Source organism: Martes martes (genome assembly GCF_963455335.1).
Source record: "Martes martes genome assembly, chromosome: 16".
Classification (NCBI taxonomy): domain Eukaryota; kingdom Metazoa; phylum Chordata; class Mammalia; order Carnivora; family Mustelidae; genus Martes; species Martes martes.
Genome location: NC_137904.1, coordinates 19,242,727 through 19,258,855, shown reverse-complemented (window position 1 = coordinate 19,258,855; position 16,129 = coordinate 19,242,727). Strand labels below are relative to the sequence as shown.

At 49.5% G+C, this 16,129-nt stretch overlaps 1 protein-coding gene across 1 annotated transcript in view; it reads left to right on the top strand.

The window, feature by feature from the left end:
* The window catches only part of RAP1GAP2 (RAP1 GTPase activating protein 2), a gene marked incomplete at both ends in the record, with an annotated part of 215,472 nt that overhangs the window by 179,927 nt on the left and 19,416 nt on the right, over nt 1-16,129 (top strand). Inside the window, 5 exon segments of the mRNA XM_080827395.1 lie at nt 838-921; nt 6,107-6,207; nt 8,169-8,298; nt 10,635-10,790; nt 16,056-16,127. Of these exon segments, the coding sequence (XP_080683521.1) occupies nt 838-921; nt 6,107-6,207; nt 8,169-8,298; nt 10,635-10,790; nt 16,056-16,127 (543 nt within the window).

Below are 16,129 nucleotides of genomic sequence, written 5' to 3'. Positions count from 1 at the left end.
GGTCAGATCCCTCCTTTTTACTGCAGAGACTATCCCAATAAAGCCCAAGTCTCCTCCTTCCCAACAAGCTGGTTCAGCTCCGGCCTTTCTGGAGGGTTACACAGATGATGAGGATGATGATGGCGATAGCTGCTCTGTGCTCAGCACCTTATGTGCCTGGTCTTACTGAATCTTCATAACCACACATCTCCATTTAATGGATGAGAAAACTGAGGTCCAGAGAAGTAAAATGGCTCACTCAAAGCTATGCAGGTAAAAGCAGCAGATTTAAGATACAGAGTTTGGTGTTTCTGAGCCCTGGACAGCAACACCGAGGCACAAGAGAAAACTAAACCGAACCAGTAGTCAGGGTTCTTTCCCACCCCACCCTCCCTTTGCATATTGTGTGTTCCTCCTTAGAGACCTCTCACTTAATGGATAAAGGGGGATTGAAGTCTGGGCATGAACAGTGCCTTGCTTAAAATCGTATGCTGATCCGAGGTAATTAGGGCCAGCATCATCCTCGCTGACCAGTTTTGGGGCCCTTCACTTTTTACATCACAGATAAAACACTGGGGTAAGTCCGTTCCTTGAGTCCCGCTGGACTCCCAGGCCTTGGCTGGCCCATCTGGTTGGGAATGGTGTGGAGATCCAGAGGTGTGGCCGCCGTGGGAGAGCCCCAGTCTGGGAACCAGCTGAGACCTCTGGCTTCCCCCTGTGCCTCCGTGCACATGTGTGGATGTCTCATACCACGGGGACACATTCTCCAGCAGAATGAGTGCTTTTCCTTCCTTTTGCTTACTCCCTCGTCCCTCAGTTAATGAACAGTCTGATTTCTTTTTCTCTACATTTTTCTAGGCCTCCCAAATGATTGTGTCCTATGATGAGCACGATGTCAACAACACGTTCAAATTTGGGGTTATTTATCAAAAAGCCAGGCAGGTAAGCATCACGAATCCATACCGGTCACTATACCCTGTGGTTTCTCTCTGTGGACTCCCTCTTCGTCTCCCCTCAAGCACAGAAGCTCTACACTAGCTTCTTCCACATGCTGAGCACAACAGTCATGTTACAGGATGAATTAGGCTGGAGGTGACAGGATCTTCAAGGTGGGCTCCTCCTCACAAGAAGGCCTGCACATCCTTTAAACAGCAGTGTCATTTTTCATAAAGGAACTTCTAATTCTTGGCTACCTCAGCTTATATTGAACTATGGGCTGTTGTCCTAAGAATAATCGGACTGGGTAGAGGGAATGGATTAGCACAAGCTGATTTCTCCTTGCCTGCCCTTTTCCCAGCTGGGAATTAGCTCTTTCTCCCTGGATTTCCTTAGATTGCTGGAGCATTGCGTGCATCTCTTCCCAGCTCTACATTCCGCGATGTCATGCTGGTGGCTTGAAATCAGCCATGGCAGAAGTATTTACACCATGGAAATTTGCAAACTAGCGCTTCTGCTTTCCCTCTTTGGAAAGCTGGTTCTTAAAAAAAATTTCCCGGTACACTACTGCTCCCCCTCCTCTGTCTGTCGTAGCACTTCAATGCTGCTTTGAGGTTAGGTGGTCAGGATAATGTTTCTCGAAGTGTGTTCCATGAGACGCTGGCCTGGTGGGTACTCTGTGAACAAATTCCTCGGGGTGGGGGCGATTGTGTGGGAACATTTTAAAGGCTCTAAGAACCCCAGGGTAAAGAGCTCACAGAGCTTTTTTGAACACAGTGTTTCCCATACTTATTTGACCACAAACTTCCCGTCTTGCCTATCATGGACATGCATTAACACCCTGAGAAGTGGGCTGCTGAACACACCCATGCTTCCTCACCTAGAAGGTTCTATACCAGGTTCATCCTGGTATTATCCAAGAGCCTAGTGTGGTGGTTTTATGGAAATAACACTCAATAACTTTTTTCTGTGTGAATCAATGGATAAAAGTTTTGGTGCTCTTATGGTAGGTCAGTTGATAGATTCTTCAACATTATCTGTGGGTTTTTGTTTTTTTTTTCCCCGTGATGGTGTGTTTCTTGGCTAGCTGATAGCGGACTTTCTTGTCTGAAGATACTAGACCACAAGAGAAGTGTGTTTGCTTAAAAACAGTCTAATTAAGTGAAGAGTTTAGGAGCTGAGAGGCCAACACGGATGAATCTTGTAATTGAAGGGAGATTATTCAGGTAGCTGCTCTAATTATTTTTATATATTGCATATTTATTTTGTACAGCTCTGCTAATATAACCCCCCTAATTAAAGTTTTTGCTTGTGAAATTTGCCATAGCAGATTTCATAAGGTGATTACAACCCAGTGTTGCAGCAAAATTATAATTACCAAACATTAACCATCCACCTCTGGGAGGAGTCTGGGTGTTGTTTATTTACCAGATGCTGCTGAGCCCCAGTGGAGGTACACAGGGAGAAAAAAGTCTTTTTTAAAAAACTTTTAAAAAAGTTATTGTTTTGCAGACCTATGCCCATGGGGCAGGTTATATGAACATTTGTTGCATGAAAGCTCTATGCTGTTCTTAGGATACAAATAAGTCCCCTCTAATTCTCCTGTTTGTCAGGCACAGTGTTGACTAAGACCCCCTCCCTGAGCGCATGGTCAGACTCATGACCAGTGTAAAAATACACTGCTAGCACCAGGCTGGGTGTCAGTCCTAGCGAGAGCTGCACGCCCCGCTGAATAAGCTGGATTGCTTTCTCCGGAGAAGATGTGTGTTACCTGGAAGCAGCTGTTCTTGCACACTCTGGCCTTACGACCTAGGGTAAATAGCACACTGGGTCAGAGTTGTGTGTGATGCCTTTGTGGCATGCTCTCTATACAGCAGGAATCAGCACACTTTCTGTGAACGGCCGGATAGTTAATATTTCAGATTTCATGAGCCGTACTGTGGAACTAACTACCCAACCCTGCCTTTGTAGTGCAAAAGCAGCCGTAGACAGAACCAAATGGATTGTCCTGTGTTCCAATAAAGCTTTATTTATAAAGCAGCAGACTGGATGTGGCCCATGGGCCACAGTTTGCTGACCCCTGCTAGAGGGCCATGTTTCCCAAACTTCAGACATTCACAAATGACATCCAAGATCATATATTCTCCTGTTTGCCTCCCTTACACTTTTTATCGCACCTGTACTATTAACTACCTCACATTTTCTTTAAAAAGCCTTTTTTTCCACCTTACATGCATGGTTTAAAGGAAATTTTGTATCACCACTCTAATTAGAAAATCAATATCCCTTGCATGAAATGAAGGTCATTCTAAAAAGGAAATACCATGAGAAAGAGTGAAGTTATTGAAATCTAGCTAGATTCTGCTGCCCGTTGAAGGTGTAGAACCTGGGATCTGCTCTTTTTTGTGATGAAGCAGGTATTAAGGAGATGTTAAAGAGTCACCTATTAGAGACTTTCTCCTTGAAGGGATTGCTCATGCTGGAGTTTCCCAGGTCATCTGCAGCTGTGAACTGCCGTCTGTGGATGTTTGCAGAGTCATCGCTCTTTGCCGATCCTGCTGCGGTGGGCAGAGCCTGCTGATCAGGCAGGGCCATGCCCTGTTTGGAGCCTGTCACAAGGGCAGAGCTTACTATCATTTTCAGCTTTGCTTTCTACTTTTTTAAAATTATTAAACTTTTAACTTCTGGATGTTTGTAGATTGGCATGCAGTTATAAGAAATAATACAGAAAGCTCTTGTGTGCCCTTTACCCAGTTTTCCCCAAAAGTAATGTCTTATAAAACTGTAGGGTGAAATTACAGCCAGGATATTGACACTGATACAATCCTGAGATCTTATTCAGACTTCTCCAGGTTTTCATGTGACTGTAGGGATGTGTGTGTGTGTGTGTGTGTGTGTATTTCATTGTATATAATTTTATTACAGTGTAGGCTTCACAGTCAAGATACAGAAGTCCACCAACACAAGGATCCCTTATGTGGCCCTTTCATAAGCATGCCCACCTCCTTCTTGCCTCCATCATCCCTTCCTACCTCCAGTCCCTGAGCCCTGGCAACCACTAATGTATTCTCCACTTTCTAACACTTTGTTATTTGAAAATTGTTACATAGATGGGATCATACACTATATAACCTTTGGATATTCGTTCTTTTTCCCACTCAGGGAGATTCATCCAAATTCTTCTGTGTATCTGTAGGGTTCATTGCTTTTTCATGGCTGCATAGTATTCTGTGGTGTGACTATACTGTGGTCTGCTTAACTAGTCACCCATGGAGGGATATCTGGGTGGTTTCCAATTTGGGGGGATTATGAATAAAGCTGCTGTGAACATTTGTATATAGGTTTTTGGGTGAACATAAATTTTCATTTCTCTGGGGTAAATGCTGAGGAGCATATGCTGGGTTTATGGTAATTACATGTTCAGTTTTGTAAGAAGCTGCTGAACTGTTTTCTAGAGTGGTTGTTCCATTTTGCATTCCTACCAGCAATGTATGCGTAATCCATTTCCTCTACATCCTCACCAGCATTTGGTGTTGTTACTATTTTTTAATTTTAGCCATTCTGATAGATGTGTAGTGATGTCTCATTATGGTTTTAATTTGTATTTCCCTAATGGTGGCTAATGGTGTTGAAGATCTTTTCATGTGCTTATCTGCCCTCTGTATATATTTCTTCGGGTGAAATAACTATTCATGTCTTTTAACCATTTCATTTCCATTTTTTAAAAGATGTTATTTTTAAGTAATTTCTATACCCAACATTGGGGTTGAACTCACAATCCTGACATCAGGAGTCATATGCTGTCCCGACCCAGCCAGCCAGGTGCCCCTCTTTTGACCATTTTCTAATTGGATTTTTTTTTTTTTTTTTTTTACTGTTCAAAACTTTTTATAACAGCTTTATTGAGGTGTAACTCACATTTAATATGATTCAAATGTGTACGATTTAGTGGCTTGGAGTATATTCACAGAGTTATAAAACCATCACCACTGTCTAACTCCGGAAAATTTTCATCAACCCCCAAAGAAACCCTATACCCATTAGTGGTCAATCCATATCCATTCTTGCCAGCTCCTGTCATCACAAATCTACTTTCTGTCTCTATGGATTTGGCTGTTCTGGACACATTGTGTAAATGGAATCATAGTATGTGGTCTTTTTTCTAGTTTCTTTTGCTTAACATGTTTTCAAGGGTCATCCGTATTGTAGCATGAGTCAGTCCTGCATTCCTTTGACGGCAGAATTATGTATTGTATGGACATACCACATTTCGTTTATCTGTTTGTCAGTTGATGGACATTCTGGTTGTTTCCACTTTTGAGCTGTTATGAATAATGCTGCTTTTAACATTCATGTGCAAGTTTTTGTGTGGACTTATGTTTTCCTTTTTCTTGGATATATTCTTAGGAGTAGAATTGCTGGGCCATATGGTAACTCTATGCTTAGCCTTTTGAAGAACTGCCAGACTGTTTTCCAAAGAGACAGCACCATTTTACATTCCCACCAGCAGTGTATGAGGCTTCTGACTTTTCCGTATCCTCACCATCAGGATGTATTTTTTTTTTTTTTTTAGAGAGAGATGGAGAGAGAGAGCAAGCAGGGGGCGGGTAGAGGGAGAGGAGAAAACTCCTCAAGCAGACTCCCCACTGAGCTTGGAGCCTGACATGCGGCTTGATCCCAGGCCCCTGAGCTCCTGATCCCAGCTGAAATCAGGGGTCTGCTGCTCAGCTGACTGAGCCACCCAGGTACCCCCTCACTGTCAGTTTTTGTCTTTCTTCTTGATTATAGACACCCAGGGAGAGAGATTATGATTTTGATTACTACTGAGTTTTGAGTTCTGTATATATTCTAGCTACTAGTCCTTTGTCAGAAGTCCAACTATTAATTTTTCATTAATGGAATGGTTTTTGGTATCAAGTCTAAGAACTCTTTGCTTCAGCTCTGCCTTTTGTGCTGGCCAGCAGCCTGTGTTGTGCTAGCAAGTCCTCACTAACCAGCCCCAAAGTTCCGGCTCTGCTGAGTGAATTCTATTTGTCCTTCCTCCAGTCAAGCAGAGCCAGTGGTTGGCAAACTTGTTGGGGCTGGGGAGGAAGGAAGAAAAGGACCAGGTAGCTGGGCAGCCACATTCCTTCCCTTGGCATCAAGAAGGCTTTTCTTTCTGATTCTTACCCTGATTCTGTTTCTCTTTCAGACCCTGGAGGAAGAGCTGTTTGGAAACAATGAGGAGAGCCCAGCTTTCAAGGAGTTCTTGGACCTTTTGGGGGACACGATCACATTGCAGGATTTCAAAGGGTGAGTTTCTGCCAAGGGATGGCTCTGGCCCTAGTGATGAAAGCCTGGAGTAAGGGAGAGGGGCAACAGTTGAGTCTCAGGGGTATGTGAGAGGTGAAAACACACACAGGTAACATGGGATTGTTTTTTAGCAAGTGACCAATATTCCCCTGCATCCCTAAGAAAACGGGTGATGTAGGGGATAACCCAGAATGGCACATTCTCTGAATGGCAATGACACTGGCCTTCCAATGTGTGATGAAACTGCTCCGACCAAGAGTGAAATGAATCCACGTTCTCTGTCACTCACTGGCCAGGCCTTCAGGAAAGAGGGCCCTGTGGGGGAAAGGGGCCCATTTCAGAGAATACACAAAAAGAATGGGTAATTAAGAATTGGTGGAAATATAGTAATCTCCCTGGCAGAAATTTGTACAGTAGCCTCTGGTTCTCTAAGTGGAAAGAAAGAATATTGGGACTATGCTTGGAAAACTCTGGCCCTTGATTTCCCTTGACAAAGGCAACATTTGACCGGAACTTCCGGCCTGGCCAGCCTGTTCTGTGCTTTGTGGCTGACACGCCAATGAGCCCCAGGGATCCCCTGCTTCATTAGCCAGATTGACAGGATCTCCTATTGGGTGCGAAAGTGCCCAGCTCTGGGCCTGGTGTGTAGTGGTGTTCTGTTATTACTTTCTTCCTCCGCTCCCTTCTCTTCTCCACTTCTTCTTTCCCCCTCCAAGGTCATCACTGCCACCTGGCGTCAGTCACACATGGGTAAAAGTCCCACCTCCACCACTTACTGGCTCTGTGTCTTTGAACAAGTGCCTTAACCCCTGAGAGCCTCAGTTTCCTCATCTGTAGCTGGGAGGTAAAGATAGTGCTGATGCCGCCAGGTTGTTGAGGGATTCAAGTAGATCCTGCATGTGAAGTAGCAGGGCTGGGACCCCACGTGGAGTCAGCACGGGGAGTCTTTACATTCTTGCTCTTCCTGTGCCCCCTTCCATCGACTCTGAGGAGCCATCATTGTAGGATGCATCCTGGTTTCAGAGATGTTCAAGTATGAAAAAAGGTGTGCCTTAGAATAGATGAAGTAAAGGCTGTTAAAACCAGGAGGAACCCCAGAGATCATGGACTTCTAGCCCTTTATCGTGTAGAGGAAGAAACTGAGGCAGATGAGGACAGGTGAAGTGATGTGCCCGAGGTCACGTGCTGGCTTATCGGCAGGACCCAGAGCATCCGACCCCCAGCCTGCTGAGCTTCCCGCCATGCTGGGCGGAGCACATTTTCTGGTTTGTCTTACAACGTTTTCGGGGACTGACATCCAGGGTGTGTTTATTTCATTTTCTTAAAGGAACCTGCATCCCCTCCCCTTGCTGAAGACTGTGATCCACGGCCAGGAGCCCATGTCTAGAAAGGAAGAAGGGGTGGCTCCCGGAAGCCCGCCCAGGGTCTTAGTACTTTTCTTTCCTGCCTTTGAGGAGATACCAGAGAGGGGTTCCTTGGATGCCGCTGGGGTGGGTGCTGCTGTGGCTGGGTCTCCGCGTGAGGGACTGGCTGGGCAGAAATCCAGAGTCTGTCACCTCTTCACGCTGCCTCTGGATGCTCCCACAGGAGAGCTGGTTGCCCTGGTTCTGGGCTGAGGACTTGGACATGGCCTTGCAGAGAAGAAAGGCTTATGCCCAGCTGTGGGGGCCACTGGCACCCGGGATGGCGTTTGGGATTGAAGATGGGTGACCTCCCTTCCTGTTGGCCGGATGGATGTTCTGCCTCTGTCTCTTAAACAAGAGGCTTATGGGTAGACCTCTGGGGCTCGTGTACTTAGGAGCCCGGACCCCCCTGCGCCGGGCCCATCATTCTGTCTGTGCCCCCACTCTCGTGTGTCTTCTTGTTCCTTCTCTGGCCCCCGTATCCTCAGGGAAGGCACCACGTAGCCTACTTTTCCTCACACTTACTCCTTTCCTGCTCTTGCCCTGTTTTGCTGACAGTTTCCGCGGAGGCCTGGATGTGACCCATGGACAGACGGGGGTGGAATCCGTGTACACGATATTCCGGGACAGAGAGATCATGTTTCATGTCTCCACAAAGCTGCCATTTACCGAGGGAGATGCCCAGCAGGTAACCTGGATCGGGAGGGCGTTGGGAGCGTGGGGCATGTGAGGTGAAAGCCTGCTTCTGGTGTTGGGTACTTGAGGGGCTGGGCCCCTTTCCCACTTTCATAATCCAGAGGCCAGTCTGTTCATGGCATTGTCTCACCCTTGTGGCCTGTCACGGCACCTGGTGTGAGAAGGCAGGACAGGGCTCTTGCTTGTCTCGCTCTGACAGGTAGGGAACCTGCAGCTCAGCGTGGTTGGGGGCAGAGCTGGGAGCAGAGTCCAAGTGTCCTGCTTGTATAGGGTAGTGGAGAGGAGGACATGATGGCATTTGCAAGTAGCAGCTTGACGCCAGCTCTGTCACTCGGGGGTATGTGGCTCCGGGCAAGCTGGTTAACCTTGTGGCCTCATGTTCCTTAGCTGCAAAACAGATAAGACCACCTAAGTCACAGGATTGTTGGGGGCATCACAGAAAGTTCTGAAGGTACGGTTCAGTACGGTGCCTGGCTTGTGACAGGCTTCCTTCCTGACCATGGCCCTCCTTCCTGCTCCAGTGATGGGTGGCAGGACCCCCAACAGTGGTCATTGCCCCCCTCCTCTCAACCTTTCTAGTCTCATCTCTTCCTGCACCTGCTCATGGGCAGGAGTTCGGCCTTCACCTCAACCAGGGAACCTGGATGAGACCTCTGCATCCAGCATTGTCCTGCCCTCCCTCTCATTTGCTGCTTTGGAGAGCGGCATGTCCCCAAGGTGGCCCAGCTCGTTTCTTGGGGAGCCCTGAAATCAGCAGCTGAGGCCTGGCTGCTGCACCATCTGCCCCTTCCCACTCTTTGTGCCTTTTCAGTCTCTAGGAAACTCAGAAAGGAAGGTAGGCTCTTCCCCAGACTCTGACCCATTCCTCTCTGAGCAGGGAACTAAGGAGGGAGCACAGATGTAATACTGTAAACATAGTGCCTGGCTTCGTAGGGAAAAAGGAAATTGGCAAATGAGACTGTGATTTGGCTCTAAAATAACCACAGAATGTTCCAGAAACAAATGGGAGCAGGATTCCTTTTGAATCCAAAGTAGGTTTTTCTCTCCACGTTTCACCTTTGTCTCTGTTCCCTCATGGCCTCCTCGCCCCCTGCCCCTGCCTCTTTCAGTCTCCCGTATATTCAGTGGGAAGTACACAGAGCTTGGCTTTCTGCAAGGGCTGAATAAATATTAATTTTCTGCTTCCAAGAAATGGGAGGAGGTGGGGGCGCCTGGGTGTCTCAGTGGGTTGAGACCGAGCTGCCTTCAGCTCGGGTCGTGATCTCAGGGTCCTGGGATCGAGCCCCGCATCGGGCTCTCTGCTCGGCAGGGAGCCTGCTTCCCGCTCTCTCTCTGCCTCCCTCTGTGCCTACTTGTGATTTCTGTCTGTCAAATAAATAAATAAAATCTTAAAAAAAAAAAAAAGAAATAGGAGGAGGTGGGTGGGATAACAGAGATAAGTGAGACAATTCATGTAAAAGTGCCCAACCTGGGGCTCAGTCTACAGCAGTGCTCCGTAAATATGAAAGTCAACATGAAACGTAGAGGCTGCATGCCTGAGGCACTTAATCGAGGAACAAACGCATAGGTAGGCACCTAACCAGGACTCCGTGGCCCCAGTATTTGAAGTCACACATGCGAACAGCACGGCATGGTTCCTGACGCACAGTAGCTGCTCGGTGATTGAATGCGCCTGTGCAAGGACCTGGCCCAGTTTGAATCAGGCATGGATTTCTCTCCCGTGACCCCTGCCAAGCCAGGTTGACCTCTTTCTATAAGCGTGGCTCTCCCTCCCTCTGGTATAGAATGCTCTGCTCACTAATCCCTGCATATCCACATTTCCTTCAAGCACTGCCCACCCACCCCATCTCCTCTTCCAGGAAGCCTTCTCAGGTTAGCGCCAGGCCTCTGATTTTGCCTTCCTCTCTGCCCCCAGAGTGCCAGATGTTTTGTGTGGGGCAGCTGACGTAGCATGTGCTGGCTGATGCCTTTGTTACTGTTCTCAGGTGGCTTCATCTGTGTTTCTGTCCCTTCCAGACCGATTACAGGCTCTGCCAGGGCAAAGTCCATTCCTCATCTTTTAACCATTCTCCCTGAGTCCTGTGTCAGGACCCTGGCTCCTGTAGAGTTCAGTAACATGCTCGCTAGCCGCTACCTATCTAGTCTTCCCCATTTTTTCTTTTTGGTGGCTTCTGAAGATTGGGGGGAAAAAACTCCCCTGGAGAGCTAGGTCTCAGAGTTACAGGGTTTCTGTATAAAGATAGAATAATGAGGACTTTCCTGTCTAGATCTCATCTGTTTTCAGGTTGTTTCTAGCTGGCTTATAACAACGGACCACTTTTTGCTTAGCTCCAGAGAAAGAGGCACATTGGGAATGACATTGTGGCCATCATCTTCCAAGAAGAAAACACACCGTTTGTCCCAGATATGATTGCCTCCAACTTCTTACATGCCTACATTGTCGTGCAGGCTGAGAACCCGGGCACAGAGACCCCGTCCTACAAGGTGAGAAGAATGCTCATTGGAGGAACTGGGGGGCTCAGGAACTTCACCATACCTTCTGGATTTAGTAATGTTGAGGACCACTAGTTCTCCATGGCTCCTCAGGCCATTCTCCAAAATGATACTCCTAGCCTTGGTGTGATTAGTTTTCTAGAAATCCCAGGTTTCTGGGATTTGGGAGCTGGACTCTTGGTGGAAGTCACCTTCTGAGGTCATCTCATCCATCTGGCTGCCTCTGGGTTCAACAGCATCTCACTCAAGGGTTGAGAAGCCTCTGGTGCCTCTGTTTGGAATCTGGTGATGCCATTGGCTGGACTAAGGCAGAGCCAGAGGAGAGAAAAAAAGAGAAAGTTGGGGGTGGAGGGACCAGCAGGAAAGGGAGAGGAAGAAGGGTGGTAACAAAGAGAAAGAATGTAAAAGGAGAAATGTTTATGGTGAGAATGGTGGCAAGTAGGGGGCCTGGTAGACCCTGGCCATGGGGTGGGTCCTTCTGGTTTAGCTGTTCTGGAAGAAATGATTGATCTTAATTTGAAGACTCCAGAGAGGTGGGGTTGCAGGTGGCTGAGTCTGAGCCTCCAGATCAACAAGTGATCTTCCAGAATGGCTTAGTATCCTCCCTAATGCAGGTAAGCCCCAGCAGTCCTCACCCTGCCCGTTCCTGGTGACTGTACCACCAGCCCTGCCCTTCTCTTCTCCATGAGAAGCAGTTCTGACCTCTTGGGCAACAGTTGCTCTCCATCTCAGTGGTGTTGGGGGTGTGGGATCCAAGGGAGATAGACTGAGGCAGGGTCTTTAAAGTGGGTGTCAGTCTTTGAACCCGTTGTGGTTATATGCAAAATGTTGTTTATGCAAAGAATGTTGAGTTTAGGTGCTGCTTTATGTTTTAGGGGGAGAGAGACCAAAGCTCAAATACTCAGAGGACTCCCTGTTCCCCAAAGTGCTAGGAACCACTGTTCTAACAGGGAAATGAGCGTGTCATTACTAAGGGGAAATTGGGAAACCTGAAAGTGTAATAACTGTGTCATCTCTTGAGCTCACGAGTCCCTAGTGCTTCATGGCCACCTTCACGAAGTATCCACTTTGCTTGGTTTTAGCCCAGGTCATGATCTCAGGGTCATGGGATCAAGCCCTGTGTTGGGCTCTGCACTCAGTGGGAGTCTGCTGGAGATTCTTTCCTTCTGCCCCGTCTCTCTCTCTCTCTCTTTCTCTCAAAGATGTTGGAAAAGAAAAATGATGTTGTGTAATTGTTACATCAGTAGAAACCCACATATTTTAAGTGTATAATTCACATCAACTTTAAAACTCAATATGAGACTACAAATAGAACCCCACACTCTCTCCTATGAGGGAAACTAATTCTTTCACATCCCCCTGTTCGCGTTCCTGCTCCTCTGTCACTGAGCAGTTTCAGCCAAAAAGTCAGAAAAGTTGTGGTTCGGGCATTTCCTTGAAGGATCAACTTCCTAGACCAAAATGGGGATTCATGTCAGACAGCTCCCCAGTTTGTTGATGGAAGCAAGTGTATTCAGTTGGTGCCTCCTGTGGGCCTGGCTAGGGATGGGGGATGTGGAAGTGATGTATAGAACTGGCCTTCCGGGAGGGAGAGGGGACCGTTGAGGTGGGGTTCAGCCACTGGGCCACTCAGACAGCCAAGTGGCTCTTTCCACAGCCAGTAGAGGCAGAGGGCCACGGAGGAGGGGCCTCAAGGTCAAGTGGTGTGGTGGGAAGGCTCCCAGCCCCAGTCATGGGTCCATGTGTGGCTTGTCTGCTGGGCCCCTGCTGGCAGAACGGGGCCTCTTGTGGATGCTTAGTATTCGTTTTTAGCTCCCACTAGGAAATGGAACTCAGCTAACTGGCTTCTCGGCTTTCCCAAGAGCTTAGTGGACTGGGAAAATACAGCGATCCAAAAAAAGCAGCGCCTCACCTCCAGCTTTGATGCTGGAAGTCTTTACCACGTCCTCCCAACCCCAGCCCATGGTCCAGGGAAAAGCATTGTCCTCAGAGATGGTGGCGATCACAGAGAAGTAGGACCCACAGGAAGAGCCCAACTGTCCCAAGCTGCAGGACTGTGTGGTCCACCTGCGGGGGAAATATCTGGGCCGGAAAGGCAAGACCTGTGAATGGGGGGGCCAGGGTGCAGAGCGCAGGGAGGGAGACCAGCCTTCCTAGGCACTCCCCAAAGCTCTGTCCAGTCACACTCCCAGCAGCACCCCAGGTGATGAGAAGACTGGGGAGGACCCGGTGAGATTCCTCAGAGGGTCCAGGGTAAAATGGGACGTTTGCTGACCTCTGCAGACTTAGGGGCTATGGCAGAAGAGGCTGAGATAGCCCCAGGGAGCCGTCCACGGGGGAGGAAAGAAGAGGAAAGGGAGAGAAGGACAGGGGTAGGAATGTTCAGGAAGGGCCCCCACACTGAGAGGCTCAGGAGCTGGGGGTTCTGGTCCTGGCCCTGCTTCTGACTGCTCTGTGACCTTGGGCCAGTTCCTTCCCTCTCTGGACCTCAGCTTCCATTTGTGTGAAATGAGGAAGTTGGACTAGACAGTCTTTGAGTTCCTTCCAGCCCTGACATACTGCAGGAAGGGAAGTGGGGCCAGGGCGGGGGTGCTGAGGAAGAGGGAGGGGTGAGAGAGTGAGAGAGAGAGAGAGGGAGGGAGGTTAGGAAGTGTTTTAGGGGAACTCTGTAGTATTTGAGGTGTCCTTTATTAGGTGCAGACCAGTAGGGAAAGTAAAACAAAACAAAACAAAAAACAGAACAAAAGCACCAGGTAGCAGGTTACCCCTCCCCAGGTATTTGCTCTGTACCAGGCACTGTGCTGGATTCTTAGATCACAGTCTTCTAGAATCTTCCCAAGCCCCTGGTCAGGCAGGGTCTCTTGTTAGCCCTTTTTTACAGGAAGGAAATTGAGGCTGAGAGCTTAAGTTGCTTAAGGCCCAAGGCCACAGAGCCCGGAAGTGGTGGAGCCAGAGTCGCTGTCCAGGCCTACCTGTGGTCTGCATCCCTGAGCCGTCGGAGCAGGTGGGAACTTGGCTCCCAAACTCCGGTGTACATAAAAGTTGACATCGCATGATTTTTCAGACATGAATTTTGTCCCTACTCTGCCCTATTGGAAGCTGAGCCATCATTCAGACTCCCTCTCTTCCGGTCTGAGTTCGCACTGGCCCTGATTCTGAAATCCTACAGAGGTCTCTGGAACCCTATGCAAAGCACACCACTGGGGAGGGGGCCTGTCTGGGTATGTTCTTCCCCTCCCTGCTGATCTGGTGCTTGAGCACCCCGACACAGATCGTGAAGGCTGCCAGGCCATACTGCTGTGGCATCTCAGGTTTGCAGTCCTGGGAGGCGCCCCACCTCCCTGGTGTATCCTTGTCCTCATGGCCCAAGCCACCTTCTGCTTTCCATCCTCTCTCCTCAGCCCTGCCCTGCCCCCTGCTGGGAGATGCCTATGGACTTTAGAAAACGGAAGGTGGGGTTGTGTTCTGGCAGCTTCTGGTTCCGCCCAGCAACCCACCTGTCCTCAAGAGAAGGGAACAGCAGGGCGCATGGGTCGCTCAGTCATTAAGCTAAGCGTCTGTCTTTGGTTTAGGTCATAATCCCAGTACCCTGGGATCGAGCCCCTCATTGGGCTCCCTGCTCAGCAGGAAGCCTGCTTCTTCCTCTCCCATTCCCCCCTAGCTTGTGTTCCCTCTCTCACTGACTCTGTCTAATAAATAAATAAAATCTTAAAAAAAAAAAAAAAAAAAAGAACAGCAAAGACCAGGCACTGTGCTGGAAAGGTGTCAGGAGAGGGAACCCTGTGGGGATAGATGATGCATGTCTATCACCAGGAAGGGTCCTGTCCCCTGCTTTTCTGTGGTGGGCTTATCTGGCTGGGAGATTCGGCCAATGGATGGCTAAAGCTCCTTACCCAGCCAGGACAGACCGCTCTAGCATGAGCCGGAGTGGGGGCACTGGGGTGGTAAGAAGGCAGAGGCCTGACCTCTGACCTCTTCCCAGGTGCCTTCCCACCACCCCTCTCCAGATTCCTGTGCACAGTGGGTGGTGCTGGGGGACTGTGTTTGGCAGCAGGAACCAGCCTGAAATCCTGTCAGCTGAACACACGCTATTTCTTAATTCCAGGCATGCAGACAGCCTTGAGCTTGGGGAGGGAAAGCTGTACTGACCAGCTCTCTCCCACTGTTTCCTTCCAGAGCCTGGCAGGTCCTTCCCTTGGCCGGGCTCCGAGCTGCCTGCTCGCCCGGTCTGGCAGAATCCCTGCATCTGCCCTACTTCACAGGCCAGGGAGGCTGGCAGCGTGCCAGGGCCAGGCTCACATCAGTGGCTGTCTGGGAAGGAGAGTGGGCAGAGCCTCCAGAGAGGCCTGTGGCCCTGTGGGCTGAGAACAGGTGAAACCAGGGCACTTCCACGCAGGGAGAGCCGCTGGCGTGCAGGGCCTGTCTTGAGCCTGGGAGCCCCCGACACAGAGTACCTGGGTGCTCTTGCTCTGTGAGTTCCCACCTCCCTGGGCTTGCCAGAAGGGTACAGCACGCCCAGAGCCTGGGGCGCCCTGTGCAGAGTGCCTTGATGTCCCCCCAACCCACAGCTGCCAGCCTGGGCCCTGGCACTCTGTTAGTTCAAGCCTCGCCTGGACCGTCTGACCCCGCATGTCGGGTCAGGGCGCCAGAGCACTAGTTCACCTATCACGCCGAGGCTCCGAGGAGCACGTAACTGTTGCACATTCCTGGCTCTGTCCCAGAGCTTGTGATTCAGGAGGTTTGGGGTGGAGCCCATGCAGTCGGTATTTATTTTTCAACCACTTGCAGTGATTCTGCTGTATGGCCAGATTCAGGAGTCAGTGTTGTGGGAAACGAACCCCATGGCAGGGTCGGAAAATCTAGATGGCCCCAGTTTCTGGGCCTCTATTTCCTCATCAGTGAAACAGGGTCAACAGTTCTCACTTCGCCTTCTCTGTGGGATTAATATCCAGATGAGGTACCCAGATAGGGTCTCCTGGGCACTTGTACTGCAGTAGAAGCTGGGGCCCAGGCTCACTGCCGGCCTCTAGAAAGGCAGACGAGAGCGTGTGGATGGCTTTGTGCAGCTTGGGCCTGCTTGTAGCAGCAGCTGCTTGACCCTGCTGGTGAGCGCTCACGGGAGCTTGTATTTGAATTCTGGGGTGGGGAGGACATGTGCTGTGAGCTGTGGGCGTCCCTAGGGCCAGGGCTCGGGAAGCGTTATCATCCTCAGGCTGGATCTCCTCCCTCCTCGCCCACACCAAGACTCTGTTTCAGGTCTCAGTCACGGCCCGGGAAGATGTGCCTGCCTTTGGCCCCCCTCTGCCTAGCCCTCCTGTTTTCCAGAAGGT